The sequence below is a fragment of the Sinohyriopsis cumingii genome, chromosome 15, assembly GCF_028554795.1.
Source record: "Sinohyriopsis cumingii isolate HCF-2022 chromosome 15, ASM2855479v2, whole genome shotgun sequence".
NCBI lineage: Eukaryota > Metazoa > Mollusca > Bivalvia > Unionida > Unionidae > Sinohyriopsis > Sinohyriopsis cumingii.
Window position 1 is genome coordinate 21,333,883 of NC_142975.1, and position 21,068 is coordinate 21,354,950.

The window sequence follows — 21,068 nt, forward strand, 5'->3', positions numbered from 1 at the left end:
TGGCTAAGTCAGTTGCCTCAGTATTAAAAACCTTGTGACATTATGCCATAAGATATCAGATCAGACCAACAGCCAATAAATGCTATCCTCGTTGAGTGATGATTAAGTAAACAACTGTCAAAATATTTGAATCAGTAGTATAATGAAACTACCTGGACCTCTTTTTATCTCAGTTATTACTTCAATAAATTTTGCCATACATTATCCTTGAAGATAGAACTATTACATTTTTAGTTACTTTTAGAACCACCAACATCTCTCTGCAGAAGGCAAACAAAATTATTTCTTCCACTAAGCCATCATTTTATGTTTTCATTTGATTTTTGGAATTCTTTCTGCATTATTTACATATTATTATGTTACCTCTTTATTCTAGTTGGAGATATTACCAAATATGAGATACAGATGTATTATCCTGGGTGTTGCAGGAATCAATTTCTTTCTGTCTATGTTCTTAGAGGTAAGTACCATCTTTACTTTTGTATACTGTAAATCACAATATTTTAATGTCCTTATCCTCATACAGTGTTCTAGCTTCTTGGTGACATAACATGTTGGCAAAATACAAATAGAGGGAATATAACAGCAGTTATAGTTTTTATGCAATCTAACCAATAATAATATGGATTCAGGTACAGTATTTTGTTGTTATAAATTAATTCCATCACATTATAACACAATAGAAATCAAGAAACAAACTCTAATTGTGGGATATTTAATTAGTATGGTGAGGTTCTAGTGCAATTCAGAGAGGGGACGATTTGAAGATGGACAGTTCAGAGAGGGGACGATTTGAAGAAGGACATTTTGGAGAATGGACATTTTGGAGACAGACAATTGAGCAATTGTGAGCAATGAATTTAGAGATAGAAAAGTCTAATAATGTGGTGAATTAACAACACTTACATAAAAGAACATGCTTTAATCAATTGATTTGTTTTAAAATCTTCTATGGGTAAAGCATGTGAACAAAGAATCTTGTATGAAGAAGCTTCAGATTCGGAGCTGAGTTATACGACAACATGACTAAATTCTTGCAATATTAAAATACTGACTGCTGATAGATTAGGAATAAACATTAACTGAGGAAAATAGCTATGATGCATACATAAAAGAATGGTCTTATTTAGTAAATGTTAAGATGACACCTACATTTATTGGTGTGTAACAGTTTGGTTTTGACTGTTGCTTCATTTAACATCGTATTTTCATGTGCCTGCTAAAAGAATGTGGCTAAACATCAAAGGATTATGTCTTATTCATTAGACAATGAGACATTACCTAATTGTGTGGCTAAACATCAAAGGATTATGTCTTATTCAGTAGACAATGAGACATTACCTAACTGTGTGGCTAAACATCAAAGGATTACGTCTTATTCAGTAGATATTGAGACACTACCTAATTGTGTGGCTAAACATCAAAGGATTATGTCTTATTCATTAGACAGTGAGACATTACTTAATTGTGTGGCTAAACATCAAAGGATTGTCTTATTCAGTAGACATTGAGACATTACCTAATTGTGTGGCTAAACATCAAAGGATTATGTCTTATTCATTAGAGAATGAGACATTACCCAATTGTGTGGCTAAACATCAAAGGATTGTCTTATTCAGTAGACATTGAGACATTACCTAATTGTGTGGCTAAACATCAAAGGATTATGTCTTCCCTTGGCATCCATCCGTCTACAGGAGATGATGGCATAGCTCCAAAGTAAGCTTTTGTTTATCCTTCTTTCTAGCTCTCTTTTCAGCTTGTTTTATTTTTCTCTCTTTCTCTGCATTTTGAACTCCCTGCCTGACAGCTAGATGCCAGCTGGAACAGTCATTAGCACAACTCTCCTAATCATTGACATTGATCTTTGCCGTCTTCATATCCTTCTTGCAAACATCTTTGTAGCGCAGATGTGGTCGTCCAGTTGTTCGTGCACCTTCTGCTAACTCCCCGTATAACAGATCCTTGGGAATGCGGCCTGGGTCCATTCTCTTGACATGGCCAAGCCAGCGAAGGTGCCTCTCACTGAGAATGGAGAACATGCTGTTCATGTTGGTGCGTTCTAGAACCTCTGTGTTGGGTACTTTGTCTTGCCACTGGATGTGCAGAATGCACTGCAGACATCTCAGGTGGAAGCTGTTGAATGCGTACTGGAGAAGCATGGAGAAGAAGATGGCAAAGAGCGTCGGTGCAAGGACACAGCCTTGTTTGACTCTGCTGATGACTGGGAAGGCTTCAGATGTTGCGCCATTGAAGCACACTGTGCTGTGCATGTTCTCGTGGAACGACATTATGAGAGCAAGCAGATGTGGGGGGCAGCCGAACTTCTGCAGGAGTCTGAAGAGTCCACTCCAACTAACCAGGTCAAATGCCTTCATCAGGTCTATGAAGGCATTGTAGAGGGGCATCTGCTGCTCGTGACACTTCTCCTGCAGCTGACGTAGTGAGAAGATCATGTCTACAGTTGACCTGCTGGCTCGAAATCCAGAAGGGGACTCTGGGGAGACGCAGGAGGCTAGGATCTGCAAGTGCTCCAAGGCAACACAGGCAAAAGCCTTTCTGATGATGCTGAGGAGGGAGATGCCCTGGTAGTTGTTGCAGTTGCTACAGTCTCCTTTGTTTTTGTACAAAGTGGCGATGTTGGCATCATGCTTGTCCTGTGGGATGTATCCCTGTTCCCAGCAAAGGCAGAGGAGTGTGTGTAGGGGCTGGAGCAGTGCTGGTTTTCCACTCTTGAGGACTTCAGGCAGAATGCCGTCGCTTCCAGGAGCCTTCCCACAGGCAAGGCAATTGATGGCTTTTCCGAGCTCTTCCAGGGTGGGCTGCATGTCTAGCTCCTCCATGACAGGCAGGTCTGGAATGGCGTCCAGGGCAGTTCCAGTGACATTGTTTTGGGTTGCATATAGCTCGAGATAGTGCTCAACCCATCGCTGCAGTTGTTTCCCCTGGTCTGTGATGACTTCGCCCATCTTGGACTTTAGGGGGGAGGTCTTGTAGGTGTGGGGGCCTGTCACCTTCTTGATACCCTCATACATTCCTCTTGCATCCCAAGAGCAGCTGTCTGTATACTCTTGCAAAGGTTCAGCCAGTAGGTGTTGGCACAGTGGCGGGCAGTCTTCTGGGCATTGTTCCTTGCAATCCTGAGGGTTTGTAGTGTTCTGGGGCTAGGTGCAGCCTTGTATGCCAGGAGGGCTTTCCTCTTTGCCTCCATCACGGGCCCCATTTCCTCCCAGTTTGCCTCATACCAGTCAACATTCTTTTGCTCCCTCTTCCCGTAAGCTGTGATGGCTGAATTGTACACAGAGTCACGGATATGGGATATCAGTAGACATTGATACAGTACCTAATTATGTGGGGTATGTTGGTATTGCATGGCAATTATTATTATTCATTGATATAATATGGATTAGATTAAACTTTTAAAAAAATTAATTTCACTGGTAACAGTTCAACACACACACATGCACATTCATTTGTTGTTGTATTACTAAACCCATAGACTTTTCTAAAAAAAAAAGAATTCATTTAATCATGTTTTTAAGTGTGAATTGTCCCCGCTCCAGATCATCCATTCTCCTTACTATCCTTCTCCATATTGTTTGTATCCAAATGATCCACTCCTAATTATCTGCTCCAAATTGTCTGTCTCCATATTGTCTGGACATGGTATGGCTGCTTCCATATTTACCTCCCCTTGGCCACTATGTGTAACTTCACATGTCCATCTTTAACTTATTGATTACAGATGATGTAAAAGTGCCCGACACAAGACTTTTTAAAAACAAAAGTGACACTGCATGCACTTCCATTTTCCTTCTCAGAAAAAGTTTAAATAGTTAAATCAGAATAGAAGAAAAGAAACAATGACATTTTTATCATGATATTTAATAAATGTCATGGTCCATATTTGGAAAGGTTACATTGCTGGAGCATTAATTAGCAATAATCCATTTTTCCCAATAATTTAAATAATTCTTGGACATGTATCTAGAAAGAGCTTTCATATTTTAACTAATACAGAGTCATTCCAAATATGACAAATTATCCGTCCAAAAATGAGACCAAAATGCTCCCTCTTTTTGGAAAATCACCCATTCGAAACAACATAACCTTTTCATTTTTTCCTCCTGATACATCATCTCATCATCTCAGACTAGAGATAAAATGCTTCTTGGTATTATGATTAACTTCCTCCTTTTCTTGAAAACTGAAAAATATTGTACTTTTTTAAATAGTGCTTTGGGAAATTATTTGAAGAGTTTACTTACTGTATTTTCTGACCGATACTCAAAATCAACTTGTGATTGAAGTTGCTTTAAGTACCAGCAATACTGTGTTTATGAAATGCAGTTGGCACAATAAAACACAGGTCACATGTCAATACCAATTCCTGTTCAGTTACCATGTCAATAAATTATTATGATTTCATATAGAATTTTTATCATTATTTTATATGCATTTGTATGTACTTGTGTTTTGTGATTTCTCCAAAATGAAATCAATAAAAATAATTAGTGTTAATTATACCCTTTAGTGTACTGTACTTTTGCAAAGCAATCCATATTGTTTGTTTGTAAAAAAACTTATGAACAGATTTTGCTTTATTCTTTTTTGATCTCATTCTCCTGATCACATTATAGTCATATATCCATTGATATTTGATTTACCACCAGCATTTTATTTTGATGCACTTGAGCGATTATCAGTACATCTTTTTCATTGATATAATTGATCCTCCATAGGGATATAATCAATACAAACAAATCAAATGTTTGAGAAAAATTTATAAAATATCATTGATTAGCACAGAATTATCATATATTCCCTAAAAGACAAAATGACCATGTTATAGGTTAAAATTCAGGACTACTCTTAGATAATTAATGATTTACTTTTGCGTTTCAACTAAAAGCAAAAATATGTCAGCATGTTACCTATGTTCAGTGTTTACAAGCTGTTGTTTTGAAGTCTCTCTTTGATTATAACTGATGGATTAGTGTTTGGTTTCCGACAACAGTCCAAGCCAGATAAATGTTTAAACCCTGATATTGGCTTTGAGTAATATGCAGTGCCAGTTACCCCTTATTTCTCTATCATTAAATCCATATTAATTACTGGTTTAACGATCTCAGACTGATTGAGAATCACATTATGAAGCCCTCTCTCTTCCTGTTTGTCTACATTTGCTATTATATTTTATAGATATACTAAAGAAAGTTTTAAAAAGTATTTCGTTTTTCTTTTTATGTGACTTTGTCTCTCTTTTTATGTCTGTATTCTAAAGTTTCTTTACATTTCTCATTCCCTACTGGAAAGCCTCAGTAATTTGATCTATCAAATCTTGTGCTTTAACAAGTATCAGCTGGAATGACCTGGCCAAAGCTATAGGCATACTTTAGTCAACATGTAAATAACACTGCATAGCCTTATAGTTCCTGTGACAATGGATATATTAATTATGAGATAACACATACTTAGATATGGATAAACTTTATATACCAATATCTAACTGACCTGTTTTATGCCACCTGAGCTCTTTAGTAAGGGTTAATCTGTCATCTTTTAACCTTTCTTTAATCCTTTTTTCAAATTAATTCGCAATATACATAATACAGACCATCAATTCAACACCAAATGACTCCAAAGTCAAATCGACCCTGCTGAAAAAATTCCAGTGAAGTAATTTTTGTACGCTGTTAATAAGCTCTTTAGTAATCTTTTCATTAGAATTTTGAATTCTCTCCAAATTACTACCAATCACACAAAGCCTACTACAGTGATTAATTTTAGGTTATTCTCTGTTGACTTTGCAATAAACAATTATACTACACTGGAAGGATGGTGTAAATAAAAAATGGAAAATTTTCTGTTCCATGATTTTTTAAATAATAATTTTGAGTATGCAGGAGATTTCAGTGAGTGATGAGAGGGGCAGGAAACACCCCTCATATTGGATGGAAAACCCTCCTGGCTTAGAGTGTCAGATATTGGCGTATAATGTGTTGTTTATAGTACTCCTGTACTTCAGTTCTTGTAACAATGTATACAAACTTCATTCTTCTTCAGATATGTTACCTGATCATAATACCTTAGGTTGACTTTTACTGCCTTGCAAATCAAGCCCTCTCAGGTGACAGTTAGAAAGAGTGATCTCCTCCTTGATGTAGCAATTGGCAGCAAATCCCTTGAATATTACTTCCACTTTTGCAGAGTAGTATCCTCTCTACTGTAGACATAGAGGCAAAACCACATAAAAGTTTTTGCTTTCTGTTCTATATAATTCCAACTTTTCTGTTCTTTCTCCCTTCAAAGACAGAGTTTCTGGCTTTTCAGTGTCATTACTTTGCCATCCTCACACACTTATGTGCCCTTGGTACACACCTGAAAGGGTCATGATTGTGTCCATTAACATTGCTATAGCTGTATTTAAATAGGTGCAGGTCTGGTGTGTAATATAGAAAACTCAGTGCTTCATAATTTCCACCACAGTCACATACAGGCAAGTTTTCTATATTAATCTAGTCTCAGCATCTACTTCATAGTTAGGGGCCCTGAGTGGCCGAGGGGTCTAAAGCGCTCTCCGTTACGGATCACTGCCATCTCACCTCTGTCCGTGTGGGTTCAAGTCTCAGATTCGGCTAATGTGGGTATGTGAGAAAGCTTGCCATTAGCTTCTCATGGGTCAGTGGTTCTTTCCGGGGTTTTCTTGGGTTCTTCCTCCACCATTAATACTGGCTGCCATGTATAGCCCAACGTGTGCTGAAAAATGGCATTAAACCCTAAAACAACAACAACAACAACAACTTCACAGTTATATACCTGACACTGAACTTATTTTACCTCTGTAGGCTGTCATTTGGCCTTTAATACAGGTAGTTTTGTCTTACATTTGATATTAGAGCATCCACTTTTTAAGTAGCAGTAATGATGCTTCAGTGCATTTTTATGTGCATCTCTTGTGTGTACTTTAGAAAACTCAATTATGTTGCTGTATAGATACATACAGGTAAGTTTCCTATGATTGGTTTAGTCAGTGTTCACTTCATAGTTATTGTAAGTAACACTTGGGCGATTTTACTTGTCAATTGGCCTTTTCTGTACATAACTTTTATTATAATTGTTATTTTAGAATCCATTCTCTATGTAATAATATCAATGTTTCAGTACTCTCCCTTTATGGGCACCCTTATACTGGTAATTGTCATTGTGTGTAGCTCTGCATGTACACTCTGAAGTTCATAAGGCAGGATGCTTGCCATGCTACACACATGTATATACACATATATTGTCTGCTCAGTTTGTCTTTCAGATTTAGACCTTGGGCAATACCAGACTTAAAACCACTCTGCATGTGTTATGCCGGTTGCCAATCTATGAAAAACTGTCAGACATTAGAAGTAAATTGGATGCAGTACCATGGGTACTAATAGGAAGGTGCAAAAGCACACACTGAGTGACAAGGATATCATCTGTTTACATGCTAGGGTTCGACACCATATCACTTGCAGGGTAGTGAGACAGAAAGCAAACCAACAGTCTCAATTACCATCAGATAATGAACCAGCTGCATGGATCAGTATCCAGTACCCTATCCGAGTCACAAGCCAACCAAGATTGATCCGTTAAATGATGATGGGACCCTATACCTCCAGACCTGCCAACTCTTATAATTTTGCCATATTATAAGGTTGATTTGGTTATGTCACATGGCAGGAGAAATTATTGCCATTGCCATGGTCCATGTGAGAAAACCATTCTCTGCACACATAGATTGAAAGTCTTTTAATGACACACAGAGCAGCTGGTGCGCAACATTGTGGCTATGGGCAGTATGTCAGATCTAGTATCTCTGGTGATCTTTCAGCAGGCAGGACATTATATCTTCTTCACCCTATTCCCATTGGACATTCATGGGAGTCTGTTTCTTGAATGGCCTGCATCTTAAACAAAATGCCCTACTGAATCTACATCCATCAAAAACCACAGTTCTCCTGAAGAAAGTGGGTAAGAGGCAGATAGAAGGCGATCGTTTTCACCAGATTATCTATCCATGAGAGCCTATCTAAAAAATGACACCATCTTCACACTACCCTTATCACAGATCCTGGTATGGGAAGGCTCCAGTTCTTTGCTATAAAATGGGACAAGATAAGCTACTATGATATATGGACCCAACAAGTACCAGTAGTTTCTGAGGGCCTTTCAGTCTTCCCAATGTTTTAGCAGACTTGTCCCAGAAGAATCAACTAATACAAAAAGAATGGTTTCTTCATCCCTCTGTTTTCACTCAGATATGTGCCTGATGGGATTGACCAATGGTGGACCTATTTGCAACAAGGTGGAATGCCAATTTCCCAATCTTTTATCTCACCAGTCCCTGATCCAAAGGCCTGGGCATTCAATTCTGTAGATTGGATGCATATACTTTCTATCCAGCACCTATGATCCCAATGGTGAAAGCAAGAGAATTCTGATTGATCCACTCCAATGGAATAAAAGAGGATCAACAACCTCATAAAGTTCACAACAGAAGTCTCCAGGAAAATCAAGATATTCTCTCATCTGCTCAAACAACCACGATAGCAAGTCTTTCATCCCAACCCAGAGTTGCTGAGCCTGCATGTCTGGATCATATTAAACAACCCTTGGAACAAACAGTTCTCACAAACAGTCAATGGTGGAAGTATCGCTCAAGCATGATGGCCCTCCACTTTATAAGCATATTAAGGCAAGTGGAAAATCTTCACACATTGGTGTACCTAAAAATTTTATATACCACTGTAGGCATCAATATCTCATATTGCTAACTTTCTAATTTGACTCTTTGCCTAGAAAATGTTTGCACCAATCACAATCAAAGACTACCATTCCATTCCACTGACACCCTGCATCATCATGAGAGAGGATATCGAGGCAAAGACTTCTTCTATCATCTGTCTAAAATTGATTACACACATCAAGAGACATTGGCTATTTGCCTAAAGTGAAATCTATCATGGGTACTAACCTGACCCAATGAGACCTCTGCAACAGTACTTAAGTAGGATCAAGTCATTGCATAGAGGGAGATCATGCTTCTTCTTACTCTTCACAGAGGTAAAGGACAACATATCGGCACAGACACTTTCTTCCTGGATAAAGTCAGTGGGTTATTCGTTCTGCATATTGGAGAATAACCTCAGACAAAATGAATTTGCTTTATTTCTTTACTCATGAGTTAGGACACAAACATTGCCCTTGAGCAAAACTGTTCTCTGACATCATCCTTGCAGGGGAATGGACATCCTAGTACATTTCTCTAGATTTTTCACAGAGATCTTTCATCCTTAAAGAGTCAATTCGATCTATAGCCATGGAACAATAGTTTCTCTTCCCAGGTCATTTAACAGCTACATAAGGACACAGCTTTATGCAAGAGGGAACATTTTTCCCTTTTGAAGCTGCCCACTGACATAATGGAGTCTATTCTCAAGTCAGATTATCTAAATGCTGTCTCACATACCCAAGAAGACTGGAGATGGTCTTGCTGAGGTTAGGGAATGTATCTATCTCCACCTCTATTCTTCTTAGATATTATGATTGGTTAATGTATTTCACGAAGAAACCAATTTTTTCTAGTAAAATACTCACAGGATCATAATTACACCAAACGTTAGGTAACTCATTTCCTGATAACTTGTGAATCTACTTATAATGGGGTGTCTGGCATGGATCCCAGAGTTTTGAAAAAATATATGTACAAAATTGGTAAATGAAACCTTGATATGTCACTTGTTTTATCATCAAGAATGGTTGGTTGTGCCTGAAATGTTAGACTCAACATTGTGAAATTTGCAAGTTTAATTAAACTCATGTAATTTGTTAGAGTTTATTGGAAAAATATTTTTTTCAGAGACATTTGTAACATATCAGAGACATGTGTGTAATGTACCGGTATATGTCTGATTTTGTTTGAATATACTTTAAATAATAGCATATTGTGAAATAGCGATCAATGCAAAATTCTGGTAAATGCAGTTGGCAACATCACAACAAATATATACCAATTAAATATATTTTGTCAGGTGAAATTCATATTTTAATCTTTTAATTCTGTTTCAGTATAAACAGTATAATCATGACATGTACTCTTATGTTAAAATATGAAAAGTGTCACTCACACATTACATCAATATCTGCAAGCACTTCTGTGAGACCATAATCATGTGCCAGCTATGTTTTGATCTACAACTTTGGGAAGTGTTTTTTGCTTGCAAAAGTTGATTAGAAGAGACTTGTTTTGTTTTATCACATTAAGTATGTCTTCAAATCATATCAAGTAAGGGAGGTACAATAAAATTGTAGCTCAAAGGCATGCAAATCCTACCTGCATAAGCTCTTGTGGTCACTGTTGCATCACAAAATCAATCCCATTTTATTTGACCAATCATACATATATTATGTACTTCATTAAAGCCACAATTACACCATTACATGCAGAAAGTCATGTATGCCAAATTGTTTGAATAATACTGAATCTTGAAAGATATTGGTTTTGAACAAGAAAATATTGATGTTTCATCACATTATGAGCCATGTAATTTTCCCCCTCAAACTGAGAACCCCAACCATTTTTCATGTGTAACAATTAATCTGATGTTGATCGGCGACATCCATGGGTTAATTGATTTCAGTCAAAAGCTGGAACACAAGATTTGATGATGTCAGCATTGCAAACATGAGAAATTTGAACACTATATGTTATGTCAGATATGGTAGGTGATCCTTAGGTGATTCTCATTTTGTGCTTGATATGATGCATTATTCAGCCTAGCATTTACAAATACTGTTTCTTTATAGGCATAACTGACGTACATTATTTTTTGCAAGTCTGTGTCATTTGCTTATCTGTTAATATAGAAATCCACTGTAGCTAGGTGTGTCTACAGCCCAAGTTTGCCCATAAAAGTATTTCAGCACCCCACCTAATTACCAGTATTGACCAGAATCTTATTTTTATCTAATGGTTGCTTGTTTTTTCTCACATCCACTTGCAAAAAGTGTGTCTATCACTCTTCATTCCCTCTTGAATCAATTTGTCCTCCACATGCAAATGTTGCTGTTATTACATAAGTCATTAACATAATTTGTCAAATGTATTACATCACTACTTTAGGAGAACTTCTGAAAAAGAATGGAATTACAAGTGACTGTGAAGACTGAATAAAGAAGGGCACCTCTTAATTTTAAACAGAATTTGTTGTTGTTGTTGTTGTTGTTGGGTTTAACGCCATTTTTCAGCACGCAATTGGCTGTACATGGCGGCCAGTATTAATGGTGGAGGAAGAACCCGGGAAAACCCGGGAAAGAACCACCGACCCACGGGAAGCTACTGGCAAGCTTTCTCACATACCCACATTAGCCGAATCCAAGACTCGAACCCACGCAGACAGCGGTGAGATGGCAGTGATCCGTAACGGAGAACGCTTTAGACCACTCGGCCACTCAGGGCCCCAAACAGAATTTGAACTAACATCTTGATTATTTCAAAGAATGGTTAATGTCGGATATTTTGTTTAAAAAATCATTTCCAGCCATCCAGAGTTTAGATTGGAAAAATGCTGACATTTTGGGGAAAAAATGGCAGCAGTGAGGCTTTAAAGTACATATATTAATCAGTAATGTGTCCTAATTATTTGTAAATGTGATCACGGAGAGTAAAGGAATCAAGCAAAACATAGTGAATTAAAAACTTAGTATTTTAGATAGGGTGTTCATAATGGTAAAGTGAGGTCAAAAGTTTGTAGTGAACTCAAAATTGCCAAGTTAACACTTTGAGGTTGGCTAAAGGATGAGCTAAAATTTCATGATTACCTGCATGATGTTGATTCTGATAATGGAGTCTAATGGAAATCAGCATAGACTGCAAATAATATGGAATTAAATGATTGTTGTGTATACCTGGTTCACATAAAAACATAACCATGTGTTCTTATCTCTGGAATAATTATCATGGCACAGGCAATAAAAACAAAATAGCAGAAATCATGGATAATAACTCTAATTCCATGGCAAGCCATAGATGGCTTTAGATATTCCAGCATTGGCACAGAATAAAACAAAATGCATTGTTGGGAGAGATAAATCAGGCAGTAAAATGTGAAGTAGTTTTTGTCAAGTGTGTCATAAACTGCAGATATTAGCGTGTTCCCATTACTGTTTCCTTAAAATAATTTTAGATCCATTTAGTTCATGTTTGGAAATGATTAACCTTTGTGAATATATATTTTTACATAATGCTACAATTCAATCTATCTAGCCACAGAAGAGTAAAAAATGAAAATAGATGTTTTTCAACCATTTTGTTCTCAAAATAATATCAGCATTTTTAAAAAAGAAATATCTTGTTTAATTTTTGAACAAACAGTAAAATTAAAGAGCATCCAGTTCAACAGAAAAAGCAGTGACATATACAATCTGTTTATTAGTATATGGAAACCATGTGAAATAATGTCTTTAGTGATCTATTCAGTATAGTTTATCCTGAAAGTTAAGATAATTTATGAAGACAAACAAACTACACTAATTTAAAGAGATATTTATTCACAGTTAATTTCAACATGATTATAAAATGAGTATTCAACAATGTAACATACCACCACCACCCACTACCCATACTTTTGCCTCCTTCATTTCCGGCCCTTTATTAGTTGTTTTTTTTTTTTATAGGCCCCTCTGTAACTTGTGCCGTGGTTTATAGTACATTCGATGTTTTTGGACTGTTGTGTTGAGTTATTGAGGGAACAGTGTACTCATACACCCACTCAGCTGCCCCAAAGTTAAATTTATATTGAGAGAACGCCAGTAGAAATTGAAGTATTGATGCAATTTGGCACCAGTCCCAACATCAAAGGGAGATTACTCTAACCACCACCATTTCGATAATAATAATAATAATAATTATAATAATAAAAAGAGCAACAATCAAGGGTTATTAATCAGATATACATTTTTTTCAAACTATTAAGAGCAAAGTAATATGTACAGCAGTCTTGTTGATCGCACCAAAACAATTTCACTTTTAAAATCAGGGGCCCCGAGTGGCCGAGTGGTCTAAAGCGCTCGCCGTTATGGATCACTGCCATCTCACTTCTGTCTGCGTTAGTTCGAGTCTCAGCCTCGGCTAATGTTGGTACTGAGAAAGCCTGCCAGTAGCTTCTCGTGGGTCGGTGGTTCTTTCCGGGGTTTTCCAGGGTTCTTCCTCCACCAATTATACTGGCTGCCATGTATAGCCTATCTTGTGCTGAAAAATGGTGTTAAACCCTACAACAACAACAACAACTTTTAAAATCAGATGTAATTGGTTCCTCAAACTAACATTTTTGACAGATTTACAAAATGTGTTGCCACATTTGAAATTACCATTTTAAGAAGAAAGATGAAGTAATGTTGCTGAGGAAGCTATTTTTGTTAAGGGAGTCACTGTATGCTGAGAGCAGAATCAAAACCCAAGATTAGTTACTAAATTTCATTCTTTAAAGCATTCTTTTAGTCAGAGGTAGGTGGTGATTAATTAATATCTACCTGCTAGATGATAAACTTGCTGCAGGTTTAAAACTGAAAGATTATGATCATTTACTCCTTCAGAGCAATTTAGTAGATTATGTTAATGGTTACTAATTAATAATAATGGCCAAACACAACAGGAATGCTACAATATATTTAGGTGATGAGAAAATAAAAATTGAACTTGTCACATAATGATGAAGTCAGAGCAAGTTACTAAATTGAGACAAGTTGACTTTGGGTCTACTTGCTGTGATCATGTGACAAGTTGTCTTTGAAGCTACTTTCTGTGATCATATTCAGATTGTCTTTTGGATTAGTTGCTGTGATGATGAGACAAGTTGTTTTTATGGCTTCTTGCTGTCATGATGAGACAAGTTGCCTTTGGGGCTGCTTGCTGTGATGATGAGACAAGTTGCCTTTAGTTGCAACTCTATTACAGATTTTTGCAGGTTTCTGAAGATAAAACTGCATTGATCTTGTGCAATACAAAATGACTGCTGGTATTTTCAAGGCAGCTTCTGAATTAAAATACAAGTTCATGTTAAAACAATATTTATAACTACACTATCCCTGTAATACAGCATACATCACTAAAATGGATGCATGCATGAACATGTAATTTATGCAGTTCTGGATGTTATATTCACTATATGTATCATTATATTTTATTCAAAATTCTGGTGGTGGTGGGTTTTGCCAGATTTAATTTTTTTGAGATGATGCCAGTAAAAAATAAAATTCTGTTTTGGCACTGGCAAAATGGATGAACATTCCTAATCTCCATGGTATTTTATGCTGGAAAGCTGTTAGTACTACACCTGGTGGGGCATGTTTTTACTTATCAATTCCTAATCTCCATGGTATTTTATGCTGGAAAGCTGTTAGCACTACACCTGGTGGGGCATGTTTTTACTTATCAATTCCTAATCTCCATGGTATTTTATGCTGGAAAGCTGTTAGCACTACACCTGGTGGGGCAAGTTTTTACTTACCAATTCCTAATCTCCATTGTATTTTATGCTGGAAAGCTGTTAGTACTACACCGGGTGGGGCAAGTTTTTATTTACCAATTCCTAATCTCCATTGTATTTTATGCTGGAAAGCTGTTAGCACTACACCTGGTGGGGCAAGTTTTTACTTACCAATTCCTAATCTCCATGGTATTTTATGCTGGAAAGCTGTTAGTACTACACCTGGTGGGGCAAGTTTTTATTTTACCAATTCCTAATCTCCATTGTATTTTATGCTGGAAAGCTGTTAGCACTACACATGGTGGGGCAAGTTTTTCCTTATCACAGTCACATTAACTGTCAGTGGCAAGTTTATTATTTATGAAGTAACCCATCAGCTAATAAAGGTTTTTTTTAGAGCATTATACACAGCTGCTGCCTTTTTATCATCCTGTAATAAAATTTTTTATTTCTTTCATGAGTCAAAAGTTTAAAATATCATTTAAAGAACCAGACTTTACAACTTAAATTTGACATGATGCAGTACTCCCTCACTTATAAGATCCATCATTATAATGAGTTCATGTTATGAAGTTGCTTATGTCATTGATCTTGTTTCATTTAGCATCAGTAAAATTGTACATGTTCTTAATTAGAAGGTGGATTAATGATAATAGAAAAAAAATGAAACTGAGAATCAATATGGCTACTAAAATCTGACCTGCTTTTGGATTAATGCAGAAAAAATATCACTTTATTTTGTTCTTGTTTATTTGGATATTGATGTTGTTATTATTTCCATCCAAATTTTTCAAGTCTAACCTTTCATGTCAATTTGCTTTAATAGCTGTGACCTTCTAAATTTCATGGCTGAATAATGCATCTGAAAATTTTTGGTAACATTATAAACATTTAGTTTTCCTGGCCATAAAGCATAACTCAGCATTTGATGTTTTTGACTCTTCTGACACAACCTAAAAGGTCTTTCAAGTTTTGACAGATGATGCCAATTCATTATTAGATATTGCCATTATAGTTGAGAAATAACATTTTTTGAACAGTTGCTCAAAGACTGCTGGAAACATTGGACCAGTTTGCCAAAAATCATTCTGGAATACTGGTAATAAAGAACTATTGTTTTGCATAACTTATATGAATTCACAATCATATATGGCCACCATTACGAAAAAAACCCTGAAAGAAACAAAAAAAACCCACTTTAAATTGCTTTTCTGAATAAAGGCATTCTCCCAAGATGGCTTCACAAATTTATTCAAATGATACCAGTTAGCCACCAGATATGGTTACCATCACAAAAATTTGAAAAACCTCTAAATGACATACATATGATAAGCTACAAAACATGAAACATGGAATCCTTTCTGACAAAATCTGAAATTATTTTGGAGATAAAAGCCAAATGATGAATTTGCTTTCAGTCTTTCTTATTTAGTTGGATTGCTTTCATCAGCATCAGTAGTACAAACCATGGCTATCTCCCCTGATACTACTTTTTGTAAGCCTGCATAATGGAGAGGTAACCACTACAATAGGAATTTTAATATTCAAAAGTTTTATTGAAATGATACATCATGCCATTTATGGTTATCTCCCTTGACTATCCTTAAGCATTTTTCCTGTTTCAAATTTATTATGCAATGGCATTTGCATTGTTAATTGATTTAGATGTATTATGGAGTTAATTAAGGCACATACCCTACTCCCTCCTGATAAAGTTAAAACTTTGTACTGCATTTGTTCTAACTTACTTTCATCATAAAATCTTGTCATTCAGTTTTATATAAAAAATCAACAGTAGTTTCTAAAGAATAATTTCAAGCTTGTGTCAGTCAGATTTTACAAAGTTTCAGTATGCATTGCAATTGTAGATGCCTTGTGTTAATTGGAGGGATGAAAAATATTTTAAAAAATCAAAGAAATAGCTTGAAGGGAAGGTTTCCAACAATGGATTCTGTTTGGTTAGAAGTAATTGATAACATTCTTCATTTGAGACTTGAGACATGCAAAATAACAGGATGCTGTGGCTTTCTACATGCACCATGGTTGATACAACCTAAAAAAAATCCTTGAATTTGAGGCATTTCTACATGCACCATGGTTGATACAACCTAGGGGTTGTCCATTAATTATGTCAACAAAATGGGGTGAGGGGATTTGAAGAAGTTTGACAATTGTTGACATGGGGGAGGGGGAGTTCAAGATAAATTGATGTCAACAATGTTATTTTTTACAATAAATTTAATAAATCAAAAAATAGGAAATTAGTCAGTGCGTTGGTATGGCACACACTCGCTCGCCCATCAACAGCCCACCAGTTTAATCCTAAACCAGTTGAGCTCTTGCCAAGGAAGTCTAGGAAGCTAGAATATAAACTCTCAATGTTTTCATGAATTCAAAGTGTTAAAGTCAATTTGAAATCTGTTAAACAAGTGAAAAAAATGAATTAAAATTTCTTTGTAGACCTTTTAATTTCCATAATTCTATTTTTAGCATAAAAGCCAGCCGTATAAAAAATTGTTAGTTTGTAGGGGGGGTAAAATTTTATTAGGGGGGTCACTGAAAGTTTGACAGTTGTTGACATGGGGGGAGGGGAGGTAAAAAATTGTCAAAAATTGTTGACATAATTGATGGATGTCCCCCTAAACAAATCCTTGAATTTGAGGCATTTCTACATGCACTGTGGTTGATACAACCTAAACAAATTCTTGAATTTGAGCCATTGTCTTATATTTCTTGATTTTGTTTGCTTAAAATTGATTTTATGCTAGAATATTCCTTGTATTTGATGAAAAGGTCTTTGAAGTTTTCACAAAACCCCTTAACTTATCTGATGGTTGACCAAATATTAAAACTGAAGAAAAACCTTAAAACCTTTTCATAAACTGCAAGATAAAACCTTTACATAAACTGCAAGATTTTAATAAATGTGACACAAAATTAATACCTTTCATGTTCATACAAATGATGCTGATCCACCCTCATATATAAATATTAGTACTGTGAATAGTAAAACATTTAAACAACTTCCCAAAACTGTTAAAAAATTGGACCAGATTTGCCAGAATGAATCCTGGCAAGAAGGCCTTTTGAGTCATACAGATGATTATATTCTGCAATTAGATATAGCCAGAACTGGTTCATCTTTATATACACATTATAGATCTACATTACAATAGTTTCATACTTGTTCCATGTTACAGTACCTCTGTGTGATGTATTTCACAATACATCTCCACTTTGCAACAGAACCCACCTGACTCAACTATCCAGAGGAAACAACCTCAAACTTGTAAACAGGTTTATTATTAAGACTGATTTTAGAACTTGTAAACAACTATTTATAGCTCATTTGTTGTTGTTGTTGTTGTGGGGTTTAATGCCATTTTTTCAGCACATGATAGGCTATATATGGCGGCCAGTATTAATGGTGGAGGAAGAACCCGGGAAAACCCCGGAAAGAACCACCGAACCACGAGAAGCTACTGGAAAGCTTTTTCACATACCCACATTTAGCTCATTTGTAATCTAGTCATGCACCAAAAGTTAAAGATAATATAGAGATACATAACTTCAGCCATTTGAAACAGTTCTTTAACTGTCCAAAAGCACCATAAAAAAAAAGATTTGTTGGCCAACTGTCCTTGCATATGGCTAATACGTAGATGTCTGTCAAGTGAGTCATCTCAGTACCACTTGATCCTCTTGTTTTTGAATAGCAATAGAAAGTCTCTGTAGGCTGTAACTTTTTTGACTTAAAAAAGTTATTTATTTCAGATGTTTATATTAGACAGTAAATTCATCACAAAGACCTGCCAAGACTTTATTGATAGAAGATGTTGCAGTAGTAATAAACAGAGGTATGTAGCAAGTGTTTTTGACTCTCCCAGTAAATCAATTGCAAGCATAGCTATCATGTTTCAGGATGGGATGACAGCATTGGTGGTTAGTTAAAGTTTTGTGTTGAAGTTCTTAATATTCAGATAATGTGGGAATGGATACAATATTCGTGTGTCAGTGGAAAGACATATTATTGACCTCCAACAGGTGTTATTTTGGAATGACTGAGTACAGCCATAGCATATTTAATTAGCATGTAAATACCACTACAAAGCCATTTGATTCTTTTAATAATGGAAGTGGAAACAAAAATTAGAAGGAATCACTTACCTAGTGGTATTAATTGATAATGGAGCATGGTACTGCACTTGTACAAGAGTAAGATTAGTCATCAAGTAAATGAATAATACAGAGTTACAGTTGTGAAGACATCTCTGTCTGTCTGTCACTCTCTCTCTCAATGGGGCATACAGACTATTTCATCATTAGGTGCATGAAGACAATTGTGATGGAAGATGTCTTTGTCATGGTTATTCATCTTCCAACTTGTAAATTCTAACACATATATGTAATCAAATTTAAACAATGTATATTACAAAGTACATTACTGGTGCATGCTGCTTTAGCACAATTACATCGATGTTAATTTTCAATACTGACGATCATGTAATTGTTTCAAATACTCAATGTGAGATCCTATATTTATTCATACATGCTCTTCCCTGTAATTAAATATTTTTTACATACTATTTTTCGTACTCTTGGAGAATTATTTTCCATACGAAAAATATGATAAAGCAGTTTGGATGGCATAACCCATATATAAGTTGATTCGGAGTATAAGACGAAGCTATGATTTTCTGGTAAAAAAGTATCATCTTATAGGCCAGAAAATATGTTATATATATATGATTGACACATTTTATTAATTTGCTTTATGTGGAAACAGTCCTTGTACATAGGTATTTTGTTATGAATTAGAGAAAAATGAATAAACATTTCTCATGGTATTTGTAATGAATGCAGTAATGCATACACTGTATTACAGGGACTATTCTTGGATATGTTTTTATTGGATTCTTGCTTTTATAAACAAAAGATCACACCAGTATCAACCAAATTATGAAAATCATGCATATTTTTAAGCAGTATGGTAATAAGGTCTTCAAATGATCCCGTCTGTATTTAGAAAACTCCCCATTTTTTCACATGGATAGAGGATTTGAACCCCATTGTTTCATTTCTAGAATTGACCTTGTATAGAGACAAATGCATGCACTCATCGCAGGGGCCCCAAGTGTCCTAGTGGTTTAAAGTGCTCACCGTTGCAGATCACTGCCATCTAACCTCTATCTGCATGAGTTCAACTCTCGGCCTTGGCTAATGTTGGTACGTGAGAAAGCCTGCCAGTAACTTCACATTGGGTTGGTGGTTCTTCCTGGGATTTTCCAGGGTTCTTCCTCAACCAATTATACTGGCCGCCATATATAGCCTATCTTGTGCTGAAAAATGGTGTCAAAACCTTCAACAACAACAGCAAACTTTGCGATTACTAACCATAATTGCTTTGTTTATATGAATTGTCCTCTGTTTATATCACAGCTATTTGACCCTGGAGAAGGAACTAAAAAATGACCCCAACTGGCCACCAGCTACTGCTTCGGAAGCTGGCCTGGCACAAGCTTTCCAGCGACTGGATAGTGCTTTCAAGAGCCTCCATTCCCAGGATGATACTGCCAGTCTGCTCAGCACTGAGAGCAGTGAAACAGCCAGTCTCAGGTCTACAGGTAATCTTGGTTTGTCTTCTTGTCTTGCCTATTTAAGCATGGAAAATTAGAATACTTCCCACATGTTTGGGCAAGATGTATACTTGCAACCGTATGCTTTTTTCTTATCTTGGTGGGTATATTATAGTACAAGTCACACGGGTCATGTAGATATTCAACACCAACTATTTCGGTTGTCAATTTTTTTAATTTGATTATACATACCTTTAAGTGGCAAGTATTCACTTCATTGTTGGAAGGTTATTATCTAGATGCACAGAGAGCTGCATATGGCAAAATCAACGTTAAAGTATGTAGACATTTTTGGATGAAATGAGCCTTAAGGCATAAGCCAGTACAATTCAGATTGAATGTTGCATTCTGTGATGTCACAATGAAAGCTATGCATATTGATAAACAAATTCATACTACTCTCGATTGTGACAATTCCACTTGACGCACTCTATTTTGACCCAAGTTTAGTACATGGCCGCCATTGTTAAAGTCCATAGCAATAGATAATTTTTGTCTGGAAGTTTCTTGGTAACAGTTAAGGTGCAGAGCATCCAATAATCAGGATTGAATTGACTTTGGTTTAAGACAATTAGTGTTAAAATTTAAAAGAATAAATTATATTTAATTTAAAATGTGTAAATGCGCATACATGACCCATGTGACTTGTACTACAGTCATAATTTGAACTTATGCATTGCAGCAAATCACTTTATTACTGATAGTTTTGTTAGAAATATTGTCCTTTTCAACTTGTAGGTTGCTGTGAGTTAGAGAATCCTTATGAACACAAAGTCTTTCACACTTTTCAGGGTTTTCTCATTAAATTGGTAATGTCATGTCAAGGTCATCATCTGAAAATATAATTATGAATTAATCACCTAACTTTTTTTTATAGAATGCTGTGTATAGCAAAAGATTTGAAATTTAACTA

General features: G+C 35.9%; 1 protein-coding gene across 1 annotated transcript in view; it reads left to right on the plus strand.

Annotated features, from left to right (window-relative positions):
- Positions 1-21,068, plus strand: part of LOC149781389 (polyamine-transporting ATPase 13A3-like) — a 409,406-nt gene that overhangs the window by 379,738 nt on the left and 8,600 nt on the right. The window contains exons 31-33 of the mRNA XM_089935483.1: positions 377-460; positions 18,294-18,376; positions 19,959-20,143. Coding sequence (XP_089791609.1) covers positions 377-460; positions 18,294-18,376; positions 19,959-20,143 — 352 coding nt within the window. The remainder of the gene's footprint in view (positions 1-376; positions 461-18,293; positions 18,377-19,958; positions 20,144-21,068) is intronic.